General features: G+C 43.0%; 1 protein-coding gene across 3 annotated transcripts; it reads right to left on the reverse strand.

The window, feature by feature from the left end:
* Positions 1-2,002: 2,002 nt before the first annotated feature.
* On the reverse strand, positions 2,003-16,343 carry LOC102943428. Of its 3 annotated transcripts, none has more exons than XM_037897230.2 (7): positions 16,083-16,343; positions 12,779-13,041; positions 8,797-8,856; positions 7,569-7,703; positions 4,754-4,900; positions 2,984-3,044; positions 2,003-2,796 (listed from the first exon to the last, which is right to left on the reverse strand). In XM_037897230.2, the coding sequence occupies exons 2-7, from the start codon at positions 12,941-12,943 to the stop codon at positions 2,693-2,695; spliced, it is 672 nt and encodes a 223-aa protein (XP_037753158.1). In that variant the 5' UTR covers positions 12,944-13,041; positions 16,083-16,343; the 3' UTR covers positions 2,003-2,692. The 3 variants fall into 3 exon arrangements, with proteins under 3 accessions (XP_037753158.1, XP_043401609.1, XP_037753159.1); XM_043545674.1 differs by lacking the exon at positions 16,083-16,343 and adding an exon at positions 15,465-15,962; XM_037897231.2 differs by lacking the exon at positions 16,083-16,343 and adding an exon at positions 15,388-15,962.
* Positions 16,344-21,818: the final 5,475 nt, after the last annotated feature.

Consider the following 21,818-nt stretch of genomic DNA (forward strand, 5'->3'; position numbering starts at 1 on the left):
ATAGATAGGTACTATATTTGCCCTCTTCCAATCCTGTGGGATCTCTCCTGTCCGCCACAAAGTTCTCAAAAGTAATTGGTAACAGCTCAAGGACCTGGTTGAAGAGATCTTTAAGTATTAGGATGCATTTCACCAGACCCTGCTGATTTGAAGTCATCTAACCGATGTAATTCTTAATGTGTTTTGTCCTATTTTAGCTTCAAATCCTATTCCATTCACATTGATCACTATTTTAGTCATCCCATCACTACTAACCTTTTTGGTGAAAACAAACAAAAAGCATTTAACACTTCAGCTATTGCTGCATTTTCTGTTGTCGTCTTTCTCTCCCCATTGAATGATGGGCCCACCTTGTCCTTGGTCTTTCTCTTGCTTCTAATGTATTTGTAAAATGTTTTCTTACTACTATTTATGTCCCCTACCTAGTTTAAGCTCATTTCATGCCTTGGCCTCTTCAGTTTTGTCCTTACATTGTTGTGTTTTTGATACTCATGATGTTCATAATTTAACTTCATTTTCACATTTTGTAGGATTTTTTTCTCTTTTTTTTTTTTTTTTTTTTTTTGAGTTTCAGATGGTTGATGTTCTCCTGGTTAAGCCAGTGTGGTGTCTTACCATACTTCCTATCTTTCCTACACATTAGGATAGTTTGCTCTTGTGCCCTTAATAATGCCTCTTTAAAAAACTGCCAACTCTCAACCATTGTCCAGCTGAGAAGTATAAAGTGTCCCAAATTCCTGAGCACACTGGAGTTCTGCTGGCGTGATTGCCATTTGAAACAAGTCTTATGTTGAAAGTTCCAACCTTCCACACATTAATATCAACTATCACAATGATGTTCTCCTGAAGTTAATGTAGAAAGTAACCCCTAGAAAAGTCACCATAGAGACCCACAAGGCATCACGCATCTTGGTATTGATGTCCACCCTTCTATTAAACAACAAAGCCTTAAAGCAGTAATGGTATTACCCCACTGAACAATACACTTGGTTCCAAAACCTGACTGCCTTCTTAGCCAAAGGGTAAGTAATAAGGTCAGCCTTCTCTCTGCTCCAATGATTCAACTTCCATTCTTTATGAAGGAAGTGGGCAGGGATGTCACTAGCTTGTTCATAACTATTATTCCAGGCCTGGGTCAATTGAACCCAGATTGACAGCCACTGCAACCCTTAACATGATTATGACTTAGGTAAGTGATTGATACTAGGATCAGACCTGTCAAATACCAACTAATGACCCAATTTTGCAGTTACAAGGCCAGTACACTAACCCAACAGCACCACAGAGCAGAGTGATTTTTTCTAGCCAACTCCTTAGCTGTTGCTAGCCTAAGAGGTTTGGCTAGGGACTAAAGCATTTATTGGAATTTGTGTTCCACCCCAAGAGTACTAGCCAATCAGAAATTAGTACACATTGACAGGCACTTTGTATAGACACTGAGTTGTTAGTGATGGTATTGTAAATTACCAGAATTAGGTGCATTTTTGTTTGATAAACTATGAAATACCTCAGGGTGAATGTAGAGGGCAGGAGAGTATGTACCAAACCCCCAAATATATGCGGATTAGCTGGTCATGTTGAAAGAGAATGATGTTAGCCTAGCAACAGCTAGGCTGGGTTCTCTAAGATAGAATTATTTAGAGCATTAAACCACTTCACCCACTATAACATTAAAATCTTATATGAAGTTAACATCCATTTTCTTTAAAAGTAGCACACTGGAATTATAGTCATGCTTTTTGGGCTACAGCTTTAGTTAGTATTTGTTCTTGGCCCTATGTACTTAACAGACATTATGTACAAAAAAAGCAGGACTTATAAATGAATATCCCTTTTTCCTCCAAACAAGGAATTAGGACCATAACTCCCCAGTAGAACTGAAGATGCACAGAGATGCTAACAGTTAAACAGGAAGTTGTAGCACTTCAAGAATCGGACTGGCTGTTGTGAATAAAACTCCCACCATGTTAAGACACTGATAAGCACAAGACAGAAATCTACTTAAAATTCTGTTTTATTAGGTGTCCATTGATAAAACATAAATAAGATTTTTTTTAAAAAACACAAAACTGTTTGACAGCGGCATTTCAAGTTTTAATTCCAGACATTTTAGCCTGTTCCCCAAGAAAGATGGAAGAAGATGGCTGAATATCCAGTGCAGTCTACAGAAGTATAAGAAATTATGTCTAACCATAAGTGGCTCCTTCATTCTAGTATAACTTGTTTAAAAGGCAGAAAAAATACAAGTTATATTGAGAAAATTATATATATTTATATATATATTAAGAGAAAAATATAGATGTATTAACAAACATTTTAAAACATTCAATATGATTTAATATTTGAATGCGCAAAGCTAGCACTAATAAACTGAAGCTGCAAGACAATTCCATTGTCTAGACTTAAAATATGGATCTCATCTAAAAGCTGCAGAAGACTGGTTCATACATCCCAGAAGAGATGAGGTATTTTAACTGTGCAAGATCTAAATCAGCTTAAGAACCTGCAAGATCTTTTCATCCACGAGTGCGTAGACAATTGCACTGCCACCTTTGTTGAACTTTCTGTAATTCCGTGTTTAAAGAATCCAAGAAAAAGTGCACAGATTTTGTTTTTAAAAAAGTCTTTAAAAAGGTAGCAAAATATAAGGTAAGGTCTCCAGTCTATTAGCATTAAAATTCTTAGTCATTCTTCAAGCAAGTCTGATATAGGGAGGTGGTTTGGATAGTTCTTCCTCTGCATCTAAGTCTTGATCTGGAAACTGCACTGGGGCATTAAAGATTCTGTTTCCATGACCTATGTGAGGGGGAAAGGAAAAAAGACAATATCTCAACATACTGTGGCTGCTTGGGCCAAATTACTTTGTTTTCAGTCACTATCAGGATTTGGCTTGTAATACATATTCAGTAGATGATACTGTATGGAATGATCACCTTAAACCCCAGTGATCTATCTAGGAGTTGGAAGGGAGGAAGTTACTTACTTTGCATAGTGCAAACCAGTTCCACAGTCTGCTGCGGATCCTCAGCAGGTTGTAACCATTCCTAGAGATGAGATTTATATTTAATTTTTTCATTGCTAGTCAAATATGGATGTTCTTAAGCAAGTTTATAATCCAGTTTAGAAATTATCCTTGAAAGTAAACTTTGAATTCGTATGTACAATAGAACCTCAGATTTACGAACACCACAGTTATGAACTGACCAGTCAACCACACACCTCATCTGGAATCAGAAGTACAAAATCAGGTGACAGCGGAGACAAATATAGCTTACACAGTATACTGCCATGTTAAACTACTAAAAAAAGGGAAAGCAGCATTTTTCTTCTGCATAGCAAAGTTTCAAAGCTGTATTAAGTCAGTGTTCAGCTGTAAACTTTTGAAAGGCCAACCATAACGTTTGTTCAGAGTTCGTAACTCTGAAGTGTTCATAACCTCCGTTCCCAAGGTGTTCATAACTGAGGTTCTACTCTAGTTTATTTGAAACGAGGCTAATTTTAAATATACTAGATTTAAATTTCATTATCACCTTTTCTCCCAAAGGAGGGCATAGTTTAACACGTGGAATTAAATAGTGACATTCACCACTTTTGATTTACATGTCATTTTTGACATGCACATATGATAGCCTGATACTTTATACAAATTCCTTTTCTTGATATGTGATGTAGTCAATTTTTATTTATATTCTGATGAAATAGGAAAAAAATGTGATTTTGTACAAGTTGTTTATTGAATCCACTAGCAGTCCTCCTTCCTGACACTAAATTTAAAAATCAGGAAAGTGAGCTAGAAAACTGGAGTCACAATATTCAGAGAGATTTTATAATAAATAGCTCAGATCTTAATGAAATCCGCTTGGTCAGTTATGGTGCTGGTCGAACGTTTTCAAAGTTTGCAGTTTTTACACAAGAGGGACAGTTTTCCTGAAAATTACTCCTTTGTCCCTGACTGGCTCTACTGTAGTGCATGCACACAGACAAATAAGCTTAGCGAGGTATTTAAATTTAAATCTAGTACGTTAAAACACAAGAAGTGTTACTGGTATGTGTTTGGGATAACATTTTACTCATAATTTATGCAGATCATCCCAAACAAGTACTAGTAAAACCCTTATACCTCATGATGGAGTTTGTATTTGCTATAGTTTACAGGAAGTGCAGAGTTTAAAATTAAGGGGTTATTTTATTCATCGATTGGTACTTCAATTGCATTTGTAAATCAAGCTGCCCTAATACAGGCCTCAAAAGGAAGAGAGGTGATTATTAAGACACTTCAGAAACCTCTAAAATGCCTTTCCATATCTAGCATTACAAGTCTGATGTCTTGTGATCTACTAGGACTAGGAAAAAAGTCTTAGAGCATTAGGACGAGGCATCCCCAGTTCAAGGTCACAAAGGCACATCTTACACTTTGGGGGTTTAAAAGAAGATATCAGAACTTCGGCCTTTCATCAGATCAGGGCTGTCCCGCATCTCAAGGCCAAAGTAATTTTAAGAAGCTGGGGGTTGTGGGGGAGGGAAGGAAGCATGAAGCTTTGACAGCTCCATTTTTGAAGAGGGAAAAAAGGTACGGCACTTTGACAATTTGAATTGTTAGAATTAGCCATAGTGGGCTAGATGGCATAGAACTGAGATAAACCAGTCAGATAGATGACTAATGCATTTACCCTTATCCACACAGTTTTCCCTATGTACCACATGTGATGCAACAGAATTAGAAACTATGTTCAAAAAGTCAGCACTTACATACCATTCCAGTTACACCGTCATAACATGAACAACGTGGAAGACTTCGGCAGCCCATGTAAGCAATAATTAGCACAATGAAAGCACTGCAGGTAGATGCAATTAACATTGCTACATTGGCTCCTTTGACAAGTTTATCAAGCACAAACTTCTGAAATAGAAACAAAGGAAATGTCAGATGGATAAACAACGCAGGCTTCAACTTTAACTTAACTTCCAAAACAATGTTTTGATTAGTGACTGAAATTCTTATCTGTAGCGTATTTACTCTTTCCATTGTAAAAATCTTTCCTATTCTTTTATATGTCAATGGGGGAAATACAATAGTTGTTTTTAGCATTGAGGTACTCCAAGTACTTCTCATTTAAGATTAATTCAGTAACATCATTGATGTCGATGGGAGACATTTCCCCTCTGTATTTGTGTTTTTCTTTGTACTACCCTCTGCAGAGGCAACAATAATTTCCTATCCATTTTGTACTATATAGTCAAGTTTGAAATTAATAGGCATTTTGTTTAAAGTTCAGTGTATTTAACACCTTGTCCCAACACGAGTGCATACCAACATTCACTAATGTTAGCTTTGGAAATTGCTGTACCCTTTGCTGCATCAGTAAAACTAAGTAAATACTGAAGGACCATCCTCTTAGTGATCCTGTGTGTAAAAAGATTGGAGACCACTGATCTCTTCGAATTTAAGTGCAACCCAGGATCTACTCGGCCCCTTCCCTGAGGCCCCATCCCACTCACTCCCGTTCGCCCCACACACACTGCCCCGCTCTCCATCGCTTGCTCTCTCCACTCTCGCTCACTTTCACCAGGCTGGGGCAGGGGTTTGGGATTCAGGAGGGGATGCAGGCTCTGGGCTGAGACCGAGGGGTATGGAGTATGGGAGGGGGCTCCAGGCTGAGCCTGGGGTACGGATGCAGAAGGGGATGAGGATTGCAATCTCTGGGAGGGAGTTTGGGAGCAGGAGGGGACTCCAGGCTGGGGCAGAGTACTGGGGTGCAGAAGGAGGTGTGGGCTCTGGGGAGGAGTTTGGGTGCAGGAGGGGGAAGAGTGCTGGGGTTCAGCAGGGGGTACAAGGTGCTGGCTTTGGGAGGGGGGTCAGGGCAGGGGATACAGCGTGCAGCAGGGTATATGGGGTGCTGGCTCCGGGAGGGGGCTCAAGTGTGGGCTCCTGCCAGGCAGCACTTACCCAGTGGTTCCCAGCCGGTGGCGCAGTGGGAGTGCTGCTAAGGCAGGCTCCCTGCCTGCCCCATGCCGCTCCCAGTAGGGGCCAATGCGCCCCTGTGGCCCCTTGGGGGGGGCGGGGTGCACTTGGCTCTGCATGCTGCTCCTGCCTGCAAGCACCATCCCTGCAGCTCCCATTGGCCACAGTTCATCATTCCCAGCCAATGGGAGCTGGGGGGGGAGGGTGGTGCTTGCAGGCAGAAGCAGCACACAGAGACCTCTGTCCCCCCCTCTCCCCCCCCACCCCTCCGGGGCTGCGCTGGCCACTTCTGGGAGCTGCATGGGGCCAGGCCGGGAGCCTGCCTTAGTGGCAGCCCTGCTGCGCCACTGGAGATCACAGTTGACTAGGAGAGTCTCCAGGATCGACCGGTTGGTGACGAGTCAACTGCCTTACAATCATCTCGGTCTACAGTGAGACACTTCACACCTAAGCAGCATGACATCAGAAAGTTGGCCTGCAGTGCATGGGTCTATTTGCATTTTTTTCATAAATATATTAATCCCAACAACTATTATTGGTACCAAAAGGATTTTGCATCAAGAGAACAGATATCAGCAGAAAATTTGCAAAAGCAAGTATCTAAATGTCAGCACCTAAATCTATGTCTAGGTACCTAAGTGGGCTGATAATTCAGAAAACGTTTACACGTTTTACAAATGTGCAAACTGAGGTGCAGAGAGGTTAAGTGACTTGCCTAAATCACATTGCAAGCTTTGATGGAGTTGGGACTCAATCCTTTCCTCAAACCCCTAGACTATACTGCAGTTTAGTGAAGTTGCTGAGTTATCTTGTCATTTGTTTACATTTGAGTCCCCAATTTGTTTTATAGTAACTCAAGCCAATAGCATCCCTTCCTGTCCCATTCAAAGTTATTCATTGTTTGAAGTTGGGACAGATATTCTAATTTCTCAGTATTTCCTAGCACAATGGGCCTCAGTCCTAGTTGGTGTTCCTATTTGTCTCCATAATCCAATAAAACTGTATGAATAGATTCTGTGGCCAAGAGGCTAACGGTTTCAGATCAAATCAAGTTAGAATGTTGACGGTTTTGATCTTAACTCTTCCTGTTCTAATTCTTCTACACTCAATTTCATAACAAGAACTGTCGGTACCAACTCTCCACTTATATAGGCTACGTGCCGTAATAGCCACCAAGTACTCCCACCTCATGGGAAACATCTCCAAAGCATTTATGTTCTACAAGGCAAGAACCCAGATCTTCACCACTGAATGTTCTCTCTGTGGGGAAGACCCCGTGTTCCTAACATATTTTGACCACCAGGTTCCTTGCTACTCCAAATTGATGTCTCCTAGGATAGGAGTTCAGTATCTTAAGAATTTCCACATCAGAGAAAACTAGTGGTCCACCTAGTTCTGCATTCTCTCTTGGACGGTAGCAAGTACCAGGAGAAGATTATACCATGATTCTTCAGAGACTCACAGAGCTTCCTGAATTCAGCAATAATAAACTGATTTTAGAATTGTTGGTGTATGCCTAGTTTGCACATACTGAAAGGAATTGCAAAGCCTGGATTACATTCCTACAAAAGGAAGCACAATTTTGTCACAAAATAGTGCCACTTACCGTATGAATAACATGAACTGGCTCATGTGTGAACATCTCATCTTCTTCACCATAGCTTAAAGTTAGGGAAGCATAGACAACTACAATGATGGTGGCACAACAAGAAAATATAGAAGCTAATATCATTGCATTCACCTGCATAGGAAAAAATTCAAGGAAAATATGGGAGTGGGGACAGGAAGAGTTAGTGCATTGTCTATTTTTCCTTTAAAATTAATAAGCCACTCTGAAATATATTAACAATCAAACTTGAATAATTTAAAATGCTCTGTCACCACCCTTAATGCTGCAGTGATTGTATTCTGTTGAGGCTGGTTTGAGAGATAGACTGAAGCCATGTGGAAGCCCAGTGACTTTGCAACAAGATATCAGTGCATCAAGAGCTCCCCACAATACTCATTACTGTGTTTACCAGCTGTTTTTCTACTCCCCTCTTAAGGGATCCACAAGTCAGGAATCCCTTGTCTGATTCACTTCCTTTTATAGAAAAAAAAATTCTACCTTGCCTTCCAGATCTCTCTTTCCAACTTTGAGTCTTTGATATTAAGAGGGGCAAAAATCAGGATCATAATAGAAAATCATTTGCAGCAGCTCCTAAAGCTTTATAGTGATAGATCCGTAACAAAGGACAGTAGCAGGAAGAATTATTATGAAACCATGGTCAAGTTCAACATGTATCTCCAAGCCACTACCACCTCTATATTATATATGGCCTATAATCTCAAATCTTGACCACAGAGATGTTTGTCTGTTAAAGCAATTAGATTAAGTAAAACCCCAAGGGTCTTTTAGCAGTTCACTCATTTACAAATAAGAACATATCCTTTTGGAGTTTAGCTGGCCAGAAAGTCAAGAAGCAAGCTCTTTACACATGCCATTTTAATTCCTATCGTACTATATAGTTCAGCAAGCAGATTAAATTTGTGGAAATATTTCTCTAGTATGTTCAAAAGTAACTGCTAGAAAATACAGAGCTTGAAGGAATCTAAAATCAGTTACGAAAAATCACATGTTCTGGAATAACTGATCAGTAAATGCTGCCAGAATTCTCATTTTTCTACAGAATTTAATACTGCTACACAGAACTCAGAGTGAGGATCTTGCAGCAGGATTTAGCACCAAGTGCGATAAAGTGAACCAGGCCACTACCAACTTAATGTTGCTTACAAAAGATGTATCTGGTCACCCCTTCGCCTACCCCTTTAAAAAAAAAATTCTACAAACTTACAAGAACTGGATTTTTTTTCTGGGAAGAAAATAAAGCCAGAATTCCAGGAACACCCATGACCTGCATGTGAAAAATAAACAGATGATTTTGCAACCGGAAAGAAACCATGCTAACCAGTTATGCTACTATATTGGGTATGACAAGTTTCAGAAAATATATTCCATAAGGAGCCATTTTAAATTATAAGCACTCAAAGTTATTTAAGTTCATAGTGACCACACAGATCTCGGACCTTTGCACCCCACTTTATAAAAAGAATGAGCCTATGAAGAGAGCAGACATTTTATGCCACAATAACTGACGTGGTTTTAACGGTGCAGATCCTGGAGTTTAAGAAATGGCATTCTGTCACTTCTTTAGAAAATGAAACATTCTGAGAGTGAAAGTTAATATCAAATTAGCAGTTATTCCAGCCTTGCTTTATAATTCTGGAGTCAGATTTCACATTTCAGCAGCGTTACATTTCCGCTAGTGTGAAAAGTGTGTGACTAGCACATAATATTCCAGGGAATTAAGGACCATTTGCATTTGGAAAACAGACAGCTCTCTTCAGTACAGGAAAACTTATCACCACATGTCTAGGAAAATTTACCACCACATGTGTCGGCACATTTATAAATTATATAGTAGTTTAAATTTCATCAACCTTTATAGCATATGCTGAAGGTATTACAGAGAGACTGTAGATAGCTGTCCATTACCACAAGTTTTGGTGCTCTCCCTAACTTTGCTAATGCTCAGCTAATCCACCTGAAATATCCCATGTATACTCCTGTCATGAGAATGTGTATAGTGGGCTGGGGGAGAGGCATATGAATTGGGAAGGCATTTATCAAAGTAGTATTTTGCCATTTTAATATTGGTTTGTCATTGACATGTCATCTTAAGTGTCTTGGCCGAGAAACTCCAAGCTTGCTTTCTTTAACTGGACTCAGTGAGGACTGGTTTCTCCGACTATTTTTGGTTAAGCCTGGTGGCTATTTGAGTTATGCAAGCTGATTTTGTAGACCTACAGTCACAGTGTCTGTTACAGACTATTCATAACTTAAAGCTTGCCACTACCTACCTAACTACCATTGGTCTGGAATTCCTGTTTTCTAAAGCTCATTCCATGAGGCAGCCTTGTTCGGCTTAATTTCTGGAAATTAGGACATTTTCTGTCATTTATGTAAATATGGTAACATCAATCAAAAATGCAAATCAGGACATTAAGTTACTTTCTAAAATCTCCAGTTTTCTGAACTTTTAGTCTTTAACAGCAAGCCAGTCCCAGCATTGGAACCCAGATCTTCTGATTTCTGGGTACATTGTACTTCAGTGTCAATCACTGTGACCCTGAATGGGCAAACAGATGAGGACTGCAAGCACAGACCTGCTGAAGTCACAGATGACATCAGAGCAAGGCTGTATTCTGGCAATCCCAGTTTGGAGCGGCAGAGACCAAACAGTTCTACTACCCTTCATAGTGTCCCAGAGACCAAGCCCAAAGTGGTGCACTCTGGTAAGAGTGACAAAGATGAGGATGGGGCAGAGTATTGGCCAGGTAGGGCTGAGGTAAAGGTGGCAAGCCTCTTGTTTCAGGACTTAAGCTTGTCTAACTAGTAGAGATCAGGATGAGACATAATTTGTTGGGTGATTATCTTACCGCTAAGTTCTTACGCCTTCCTTTGAATCGTCTGATGTTGGCCACTGTCAGTAACAGGATTCCAGACTAGATGGGCCACAGTCTGATATGGTATTGCAACTCTTGTATTGACAACCCCAAGAACAGCTTTGAAGCTGCGCAATAGCCAACATGTGCCAAGGCACCAGTGAGCTACTAAAAAGTTGCTTACTCCAACATACATTAGTAGTTCCCTGCTCTTTTGTGAAAGGAAAGAAGCTATGACTCAGAAAGTAGGTACGAGTCCAGGATGAAAGAGGATGCTTTGGGTCAGCAGCTCCCTGAGTAAATTGGCTGGAGTACATGGACAGTGAGGAGGGGAGATCTGGGGACATGTGAGGAACAGGGAGAAAAACTAATGAGTTTTGTACTTTTAATATTTTGTTTGTATTTTTAGGCACTATGGAACAGAAACATTCCCCTAATAAAGCTTTATTAAATGTGAACTGATGTTGTCAATGTGTGCCAGTAACTTAACGGATAAAATCTTAACATAAAGGTGCAGTAAAAATAATCTGGTGGAAGTCAAGAAACTCACAAAAAGGAGCAGGGAACTACTAATGTATGTTGGAGTAAGGTTATGTTTACCCTCAAACATTGGAAAGCATGGAAATAAAGAGTTTGCATACACCCAATGTACCTTATATGGTGGCTGCACAAGATGGCAGGAACGAAAGAGCAGAGTTAAAGTCGTTTGTGGTACCCTAGTGCAGTGGTTTTCAAACTTTTTTTCTCACGACCCAGTTGAAGAAAATTTTTGATGCCCGTGACCCAAAGGAGCTGGGGATGAGGGATTTGGGGTGTGGGAGGGGCTCAGGGTTGGGGTGCGGGGGTGAGGACTGCAGGATGGAGCCAGGAATCAGGGGTTCAGAGTCTGGGCTGGCGCTGGGAGGGGTTTAGAGCTGTAGCAGAGGGTTGAGGTGCGTGAAGGGTTCAGGGCTCTGGGTGCAGGAGGGGGCTCAGGGCTGTGGTAGGGGCTCAGGGCTCTGGGATGGGAGTGCAGGCTCTGGGCTGGAGCTGGGGATGAGGGGTTTGGGATGCAGGAGGGGGCTGCAGGTTTGGGGGGCACTCAGGGCTCTGGCAGGGGGTTGGGGTGCGGGAAGGGGTCAAGGGGTGCAGACTCTGGGGTGGGGGTGAGGGGGGCTCAGGGCACAGCGCAGTGTTGGAACAGGTAGGGACTAGTTTGCCTTAGCTGGGAAACACCGCCTATGGGACTTTTAACGGCCTGGTCAGCAGTGCTGACCAGAGCCGCTGTGATCTAGTGCCTTACATTCCGGGACCCAGTGCTGGGTCGCGACCCACAGTTTGAAAACCACTGCTCTAGTATACTTTTTGATGAAAGCTTTCTGGCTTCCATTCCCATCCCCCTCTACATCACCTCTCCTGCCCCCCAACCCTAAACCCATATTAAAAGATATGCATCTTTGGGTTATCTACACTTATCTAGAATGAAATCCTGGCCACACTGCAGTCAATGGGAACTTTGATAGTTACTTAAATGGGGCCAGGATTTTACTCCCAGGGTACAGTTTATTTAAAGTTTTACACAAGTTGCACTTTAGTAACTTGACAACCTGCTCTGACTAGATAACAGAGAACCTATTCTTCAGAAGCAGTCGACAGACAGACAACCCAAGAAGGCACCACCACCGTGCAGCAATGACTCCTGATCACATTATGCTGTAGCAATAGTATGTTACTTATGAATAGTAGGAATATTTTCATATGGGAAACCTTATGAATCTGAGCTGCTCAGAACACCTATAAAGCTTCGATGCAATTATTAAGCTTTCATCCCTAACATCAATGAAGCGGTGCTGCCCCTAATAATGAAGTTAAAACCAATTAGGGTATTATTGTACTCTTACTGCAATTCATTTTCAGTGAAAAGTTCAGCTGTGTTATATGGGCACTGAGTCAATCTTATGAAATGAAGGGGTCCTCTGTGTCCCACCACTACATTGAAGCTCAATACAGTCATTAGCTTTATACATTTTTCTTTTGGTTACAACTTTTAAAATGGCAACTCTCCACAGCCTCATTTTCTAAATCATCCCATGCCTGATGAAATAAAAGTGGAATTACAGTGTGTCTTGTTATTCTAGTCCCCGCTGAAGGTCTCCCCCCTTCACCTTGCAATATCCCCAAATATTTTCCCAGTGCCTCTCCACTCTTGTGCTTTCAGAGCAGTGGACAAATACCAGATTCCAAGAGAGGTGCTGGAAAAGAGTCAGCAGAAGTTCTCCCAGAGGGAGCCAACTTCTGAACTATAACCCCCAATAGGATAAGTAAACAGAAAAATAAGATATGCAACTTTACCATTCCAGCCCAGACGGGTGCTCTCGTTTTACTCAGCGCTGTTTGTGTTCTGAAGGTGCCATCCATTAATCCACTGATGACACACACTGTAGCAAAGGCTATCTGCAAGAACCCCAGCACAACCATACTTTTCTGGTTAAAGATGAAATATCTGTAGCGATCCATTACAATGAATCCACACGTGAACTTGTGTGTGTACACACTGTGTGATCTTAGGAAGAAGCACAAGGATCCTTCAGGAAGAGTCAGCCTAACTGTTTTTCCTAAACAGAAGGAAGAAGGTGCAAGAGGATTAGCACTTCAATAAGCATCATCTGACAAATTGCTGACATACCTTGCCATTAATAGCATGAGGATCTGCTATAGTAGCGCAGTGTCAAACATAGCTTTGCCATGTACATGGCATGCGTCAAGCTTTGCCATGTACATGGAACTTATCTTTTTACGGTTGCCAGAAGATGTGGGGAAAAATACAAGAATGAGAAAAGTGGACGTCAAAGTCACTCACGCACCACAAAAGCTTTGTTTTTAAACGCACACAGTAAGGTGTTTCTGGATATAGAGAATTACCTAGACAGATAAATCTTTCTTATAACCTCTGCTGCAATTTTTTTCCCCTTTAAAATTATCAGACAACCAGGAGAACATGCAAGATCCAGTTTATCCCTAAGCTTTGTTTAGAAGCCAGGTTTTGTTCCCTTTCAGCGATGACCTGAGTGGTCACTCCTTGGAGCAAGGATCAGGGATTATACTGCTCTAGTGTTTAAAATAAAAACTGCTAATAACTTTGCTATAACAAGATTCAGATTGTAGCATGTTTTCAACATTTTAAATGTATTGTCTCCATATTAAAAAAAAACCTAACTGTTGCCCTGATATTATAAGCCTATCCTACTGTTCGATTTAGCAATGCTTAATACATTTAAAAGGACAGGATTCCAGCTAGTTCATGACCTCCAGAAGTCCAGGGTTTAATCTGCAAATGTCCTAACCTCACTACAATTAAATGACATTAAGGAAGCTAAACATTTAAAGAAGTTTAGATGCCTCATATGAATACACACGTTAATGACATTTCAGCCTGGCAGCTTGCTGTAGAATAACATTAGTTGACCTTCCTAGTCATCCCCACAATACACACAGAAATAAAGAACAGGTTCGCAGGAGTTTTCAAATTTTACAGTCCACATTTTCACACAGAGTCTCATGAATCTCCTGTTCACAATTATGCAGACTATATCCCATTCCTCTGACAACTACAGTAATTACTTATGTGGACATTTAACATTAAGAAAATAAGTGCTAAAGCTATCTTAATACAATTCTGTAACTGAAAACACAGAGCTGCCCCATGTGATCAGCCTGCTCTCTACTTACAACCTGCAAGAACTCTGTGGTCCACAGTTGGGGAACTTCATTTCTGTAAGTCTTTGCTTTAGCTCAGTACTTCCAAACCAGGAAATAAACATGGATATTTGTCTGATCACATTCATATACATTCACCAGCTATCATAATGAAACCTACAGTAAGGACCCGCTCCAGCAGCAATCCCCTCTTAACAATTCTACAGAGCCTACTTTAAACAAGGTTTCCAGTATAGTTTAGTTTGACCTTCAGAATCCACCACAACTAGACAACTAAATTTTGCTCATTCTGGGAGCATCAGGAATATTACTGTACTACTGTGAGAGAAGCTGAAAATGAAACTGGTGCGTTGCTTACTTTGTAATTTTCAGCTCAATCAACATTACAAAGTTACCGTTTTAAAAATCTAAAAGGTGTTAACATAAATAAGTAATTTTTTAAACCTAAGGACTTTCCTTTAAAGGAAAGTCACTATCGAATGATACAAACTATCCTTCTTGTCCCCAACACAGAGAGTTAGGCACATGGCTCAACATTTCCAGTCCCCACTAACCTAGGAATGGAACTGGGTGCAGACATTGGATTCTCCTACAGTACAAAATATTTAGCATCAGTTGTGAGTGGTAAAGCATATGATGATTTAATTTTGAAGAGGATCTTAAAACGGTGGTGCTTGTACCAAATTATCATCAAGAGTATAGTGCACGTGTTTTGGACATTTATGTCATGTTGTTAAAAGATTAGTCAAAATTTAACTTGGAAAAGGTATATTTTTAACAACATACATCTTTAAACAAAACTTTTTAGCCAATCAGTAGTGATGCCGAATTGCTTCACCCTACAGGTTTGATTTTTACCCCCAGTAGTTACACATATTAAAGTCAACAACAAAAAAGAAATTCAAAGGCTCACAATCTTTTTAACATATCTTGTTGGCCTAGGTGCTAGGAGTGTCTCCAATAAGTGAGATTTTTAAGGCCCTGGTATGCCTAGACAATTGATTAAATCAGCTGTCCACTAGGTTTTCTGGCTCTTGTATAGAAAAGCTTTACTTCCAGAAGAGAGGCCTTCCAGCCTGGAAGAGTGTCACCCACACAAACAAAATGTTCGTCTAGAGTTTAACTCAGAATAAAGCAGCCTATCCAATATATGCTAAACCTTACTATAGTGAAAATCTGTTAATGTCACAGAAAAGCTTAAAGCCTGGTCCTAAGGAACAGCTTCAACGAAAAAGAACCATTACCCAGGAGGACTGGAAAGGTGACCCATGTTCTTCGTACTCCAGCAGAGAGTTTTCTTTTAAAGACACTCTTTCCTTACTTTAGCGTTAGGGAGAAGAGCAGCCCGGGTGAGCATATAATGCAGTATCGTTAAGGCCATGCTGGATTTGGGCGGGTGTGTACTTTTTGGACTAGAACTGCGCCAGGAAAGAAAGAGAAAAATGGCAGGATTGTTCCTGGAGGGATCTAACAGTCTGCTGGAGAACGGGCCCCCGCGCCCTCGGAGCGGTAATGAATTATTTTGCCCTTTTCTATAAGCAAACCCTGCGCGTGGCTGCCCGCCTCGCCCTCTACGCGCGTCTCTGCAGGTTAGTCTTAGCGCAAGCCAAGGCCTTCGCGTCTGAACCACGCACCCACACCCCGTTCACCTGCCCCGGGGAAGCGAAGAGGAGCGTTGGCCTGACAGCCCTAGACAGCAAAAACCCGTCGGGGCCCAAGTAAGCCGGGGGAGGGGAGAGGCGCGGCGCGCACACGGAGCCACTCGAGCCCTACGGGGAGCGGCCCCAAAGCCGGCCTTGCAGCTGGCCCGCTGCGCGTCCGGAAGGGCAGGCGGGAGCGAGCCCCGCCCGGGCCCAGGCCCCGGCCCCGGCCCCGGAGAGCCCCCAGCAGAGCGGGCAGGCGACGCGAAGGGAGCCGCCGGCCGGGGGAACGAACTCACCTGCGCCCCAGCCGCTGCCGCCACCGCCGCCGCCGCACAGCGGGAAGCCCCGGGTGCACCTGGGCAGGTGAGTCAGCGCCGCTGCTCCTGCTGCGGTGAGAGCCGGGGCCCCGCCCTCGCCGCTGGCTTTAACCCCTGCAGTGCCGCCCCCGGCAGCCACGGGCTGGTGTGCAAAGGCGCCCACCCATGCTCACAGCTCCCCAGGCAATGGATTGATACTGTCTGACTACTGTGGAGCTGCCAAGGCCCCGGAGAGCAGCCCTGCTAACGAAACCGGCTTCAACAGGCCAGGCTGCGGTTCCAGGGCGTGGGCTGTTGGAGGTGGAGCAGCCTGCCCTCAAGGCTGACACCTTGACTACTGGGTGCAGTTCTGGTCTCCCCCTCTCAAAAGAAATATATTGGAACTGGGAAAGGTACAGAGAAGGGCAACAAAAATGATGAGGGTTATGGAACTTCTTCTGGAGGAGGAGAAGTTAAAAAGACCGGGACTTTCCAGCCTGGAAAATAGACAACTGAGGTCAAATGATAAGAGGTCAATAAACTCATGCACGATGTGGAGAAAGTGAATAAGGAAGTGTTATTTACTGGTTCAGCTAACACAAGAACTAGGGGCCACCTAAGGAAATTAATAGGCAGCAGGTTGAAAACAAACAAAAGGAAGTACTTCTTCACCCAATGCACAGTCAACCTGTGGATGTTGTAAAGGCCAAAACTATAACAGGGTTCGAAAAGAACTAGGTAAGTTCATGGAAGATAGGTCCATCAGCAGCTGTTAGCCAAGATGGTCAGGGATGCAAGCCCATGTTCAGTGTCCCTAGCCTCCGACTGCCAGAAGCTGGGAGTGGACCCCAAGGGATAGATCACTGCATGATTGCCTGTTCTGTTCATTTGCTCTGAAGCAGCTGGCATTGGCCAGTGTTGGAAGACAGGAAGGATACTGGGCGACAGGGACCTTTGGGCTGATGCACTATGGCCATTTTTATGACATTCTAATGCCACTGCAATGGGCTCCTCACAAGCAGGCGAGGGAGATTATGGCATGCGGGGGGGCTAGTGAATTGCTCGAGGCTGTGCACGTGGAGTGTTCACGTGGAGTTGCTTTTGATAGCTTGTCACACACCCCTCACACCTCTCAGCTGAGCCAAGAAGGCCCCAGGCTAGTAAGGGAAGCCTTGAGAAACTACTCTTGGCAAGAGGCAGGGCGCGTAAAGGGTGGTCTCTGCTTCTCGAGCAGCCTTACAGAAATTTGTGGAGCAGAAGCTAAAAGGCAACCATACCCCACCCCAGCAGACTGCTTCATCTTTTCGCTGGCGCACAGCTACTGTCCCAGCAGGCAAACAGCAAATATATTCAGATTGTTTAGCGGCGCCAGGTCTAGTTATTGTGCAAGAAAAGCTCTGCCCTGCCTGGAGGAGCACATGGCTGAGAGCTTTCACAAGAGCTAGGTGGGAAGGTTAGAGCCTTGCTCTGCACTGCAGTCCCATCCACAGCAGCCCTAGGCACCTGGTGAGGCAGGAACCATGGCCAGCTGCTCTTCTCTCCACCCTGCTGAACACACACTTCTAGGCATTGTGGCTTTGTAATATGCACACAACCCTCCCCTGTGCATGGGGAGAGATCACCATTCTTGTACATTTGGGACCCATGTCCACTTTGTGCCATCAGCACTATTCAGGTATATCTTCCAAGGAGGGCAAATTCCAGTCCCCACATGTCCTCCCCTTTCCTCCCACAGGGATTCCAGGTCTCCTACACCCAGCTGGAATCTCCTCCCCCCCCCCCCAACCAAATAAGCCAGTGCCATCAGGAGTCAAGTTCTTGGCAGACTCCCCTGCTCTCCACCATATAGGAACAACCTCCCCCTCTGCCAGAGAGGTGCAGCCAGGCCAAATTTCAGTGGCATTGGTGTTGCAACCTGGTGCACAGAGTCACACTCACTGATGATCTGGCCCTGCCTCCATTTGTATGGGAGGGGCAGCTGGGTCAAATTCCAGTAGCACTGTGACCACATCAGACAGCTCTGGCAGCAATCTTACTGATTCAGTATAGGACCACGGCTTGTAAGTGATCAGGCCACGACCCCCTCAGCTCTGCAGCCTATGGAACTTTGGAGGGGGGTTGCTGCTGCCATCAACCCCTTCCTCCCCAATTAGCACTACTGCTTTCTACCCAGGTTTCCAGATTGAAGAGCTAGCAAACAGAGCTGTAAACAGGGGAGTTTGAGTGGGAGTTTGAAAGGGGAGTTTGTCTTGTGGTGCTCGTGTGGGGTTTGGTTTTGCTGTGGGTGGTGGTGTTTTGGTGTGGTTTGTGTTTCCCAGATTAACAGGATTTAGGTGGAAAGGATATGACAGATACAGAGGTGGCAGTGGGAGTGACCCATGTAGCAGATGACACAATGAAGATGACTGGATGTGGAAGCTGTGGTATGTACATGATCCTGGAGGGGGCACCTGGTAAGAGTTTTGTCTGCATGAAGTGCCGTCTGATAGAGCTGATGGAGGAAAAGATCCGAGGTTTGGAGATGCAGGTGGAAAGTCTGGTAGAGTTTAGGAAGGGGTTTGAGCAGATTATGGAGCAAAGACATGAGGTATCTGAAGGGAAAAGCTCAGACTTGCAGATGGAAGCAGGACTAGGGAATTCTGAGGGGAGACTGGGTGAGGAAAGTGGTCAGTGGAAGCATGTGACTAAAAGAACTAGGCAGAGGAAAAGGCGGGCTAGTGAAGGAGAAATAGAGCTTAAGAATAGGTTTGCAGAGTTGGAAAATGAAGAAGGGGCTCAGCAGGTAGTCACTGAGGGTGACAGGGCAAGGAAGAAGAGAAGAGAGGTTAGTCCTATAGGAAAAGGGGAAGAGTTAATGGAGATTACACCAAATATGAGCCCCAATAGGATACAGGATGGGTTAAAAAGGATTACAAGGGAGAATGGGAATGGAAAGAACTTGCAGCCAGAGGGAACAGGGGATAGACTGGAGAATAGCACCGTCACTAGGAAAAGGCAGGTCTATGTGATTGGGGACTCTTTACTGAGAAGAATAGATAGGCCTGTAACCAGAGCTGATCCAGAAAATAGGAGGGTGTGCTGTCTTCCGGGTGCTAAGATACGGGATGTAGACCTGAGGTTGAAAAGGATTCTAAAGGGAGCGGGAAAGAATCCCCTAATTATCCTTCATGTGGGAACAAATGATACGGCTAGATTCTCGCTGGAAAGTATTAAGGGAGACTATGCTAGGCTGGGGAGGACGCTTAAGGAAATTGAGGCTCAGGTGATCTTTAGTGGGATTCTGCCTGTTCCTAGAGAAGGGCAACAAAGGTGTGACAAGATTATGACTATCAATAGATGGCTTAGGCAGTGGTGCTATAAGGAGGGCTTTGGGATGTATGGCCATTGGGAGGCATTCATGGATAGAGGACAGTTCTCTCGGGATGGACTTCATCTGAGTAGGGAAGGAAATAGACTTCTAGGATGGAGGCTGGCACAACTGATTAAGAGAGCTTTAAACTAGGAATTTGGGGGAGATGGTTGGGAGATGTCCAGGTAATCTCCACGCCAGAATTCAGCATAGAGTGGAAAGAAAATGAAGTAAGAGTGGATACAGCTGTAGGTAGGAGGAAGGGCAGTGTAGATACAAGTCTAATAGGTTATACTGGTAGTAAAATAACCGTGCCTAATAGGGTACAGAATGTGAGTGAGGCTAAACAGCAAAAATTAAGATGTTTGTACACTAATGCAAGGAGCCTAGGTAACAAAATGGAGGAACTAGAGTTACTGGTGCAGGAAGTGAAACCAGATATCATAGGTATAACAGAGACCTGGTGGAATAGTAGTCATGACTGGGCTACAGGTATTGAAGGGTATGTGCTGTTTAGGAAAGACCGAAATAAAGGTAAAGGTGGTGGAGTAGCACTGTATATCAATGATAAGATAGAATGTAAAGAAATAAGAAGCGATGAAATGGGTATGACTGAGTCTGTCTGGGCAAAAATTAAATTGGGGAAGAAAACTATTAGAGCCTCCCCTGGGATAGTGCTTGGGGTGTGCTATAGACCGCCGGGATCTAATTTGGATATGGATAGAGCCCTTTTTAATGTTTTTAATAAAGTAAATACTAATGGAAACTGTGTGATCATGGGAGACTTTAACTTCCCAGATATAGACTGGAGGACGAGTGCTAGTAATAATAATAGGGCTCAGATTTTCCTAGATGCGATAGCTGATGGATTCCTTCAGCAAGTAGTTGCTGAACCGACTAGAGGGGATGCCATTTTAGATTTGGTCTTGGTGAGTAATGAGGACCTCATAGAGGAAATGGTTGTAGGGGATAATCTTGGCTCAAGTGATCATGAGCTAATTCAGTTCAAACTGAATGGAAGGATTAACAAAAATAAATCTGCGACTAGGGTTTTTGATTTCAAAAGGGCTGACTTTCAAAAATTAAGGAAATTAGTTAGGGAAGTGGATTGGACTGAAGAATTTATGGGTTTAAAGGTAGAGCAGGCCTGGGATTATTTTAAATTAAAGCTGCAGAAGCTATCGGAAGCCTGCATCCCAAGAAAGGGGAAAAAATTCATAGGCAGGAGTTGTAGACCAAGCTGGATGAGCAAGCATCTTAGAGAGGTAATTAAGAAAAAGCAGAAAGCATATAGGGAGTGGAAGAAGGGAGGGATCAGTAAGGCAAGCTACCTTATTGAGGTCAGAATATGTAGGGATAAAGTGAGACAGGCTAAAAGTCAAGTAGAGTTGGACCTTGCAAAGGGAATTAAAACCAATAGTAAAAGGTTCTATAGTCATATAAATAGGAAGAAAACAAAGAAAGAGGAAGTGGGACCGCTAAAAACTGAGGATGGAGTGGAGGTCAAGGATAATCTAGGCATGGCCCAATATCTAAACAAATACTTTGCCTCAGTCTTTAATAAGACTAAAGAGGATCTTAGGGATAATGGTAGCATGATAAATGGGAATGAGGATATGGAGGTAGACATCACCATATCTGAGGTAGAAGCGAAACTCAAACAGCTTAATGGGACTAAATCGGGGGGCCCAGATAATCTTCATCCAAGAATATTAAAGGAATTGGCACAAGAAATTGCAAGCCCATTAGCAAGAATTTTTAATGAATCTGTAAACTCAGGGGTTGTACCGTATGATTGGAGAATTGCTAACATAGTTCCTATTTTTAAGAAAGGGAAAAAAAGTGATCCAAGTAATTATAGGCCTGTTAGTTTGACATCTGTAGTATGCAAGGTCTTGGAAAAAATTTTGAAGGAGAAGGTAGTTAAGGACATTGAAGTCAATGGTAAATGGGACAAAATACAACATGGTTTTACAAAAGGTAGATCGTGCCAAACCAACCTGATCTCCTTCTTTGAGAAAGTAACAGATTTTTTAGATAAAGGAAACGCAGTGGATCTAATTTACTTAGATTTTAGTAAGGCGTTTGATACGGTGCCACATGGGGAATTATTAGTTAAATTGGATAAGATGGGCATCAATAGGAAAATTGAAAGGTGGATAGGGAATTGGTTAAAGGGGAGACTACAACGGGTCCTACTGAAAGGTGAACTGTCAAGTTGGAGGGAGGTTACCAGTGGAGTTCCTCAGGGATCGGTTTTGGGACCAATCTTATTTAATCTTTTTATTACTGACCTGGGCACAAAAAGTGGGAGTGTGCTAATAAAGTTTGCAGATGATACAAAGCTGGGAGGTATTGCTAATTTAGAGAAGGATAGGGATACCATA

The sequence above is a fragment of the Chelonia mydas genome, chromosome 4 (genome assembly GCF_015237465.2).
Source record: "Chelonia mydas isolate rCheMyd1 chromosome 4, rCheMyd1.pri.v2, whole genome shotgun sequence".
NCBI classification, from domain to species: domain Eukaryota; kingdom Metazoa; phylum Chordata; order Testudines; family Cheloniidae; genus Chelonia; species Chelonia mydas.

Coding starts and splice junctions, on each gene's coding strand:
- LOC102943428 (XM_037897230.2), bottom strand. CDS start 12,943: ATGGATCGCTACAGATATTTCATCTTTAACCAGAAAAGTATGGTTGTG. Junction 7,704..8,796: donor AGAAAAAAAATCCAGTTCTT/GTAAGTTTGTAG, acceptor TTTCCTATGCAG/GTGAATGCAATGATATTAGC. Junction 2,797..2,983: donor ACTGGTTTGCACTATGCAAA/GTAAGTAACTTC, acceptor CCCCTCACATAG/GTCATGGAAACAGAATCTTT.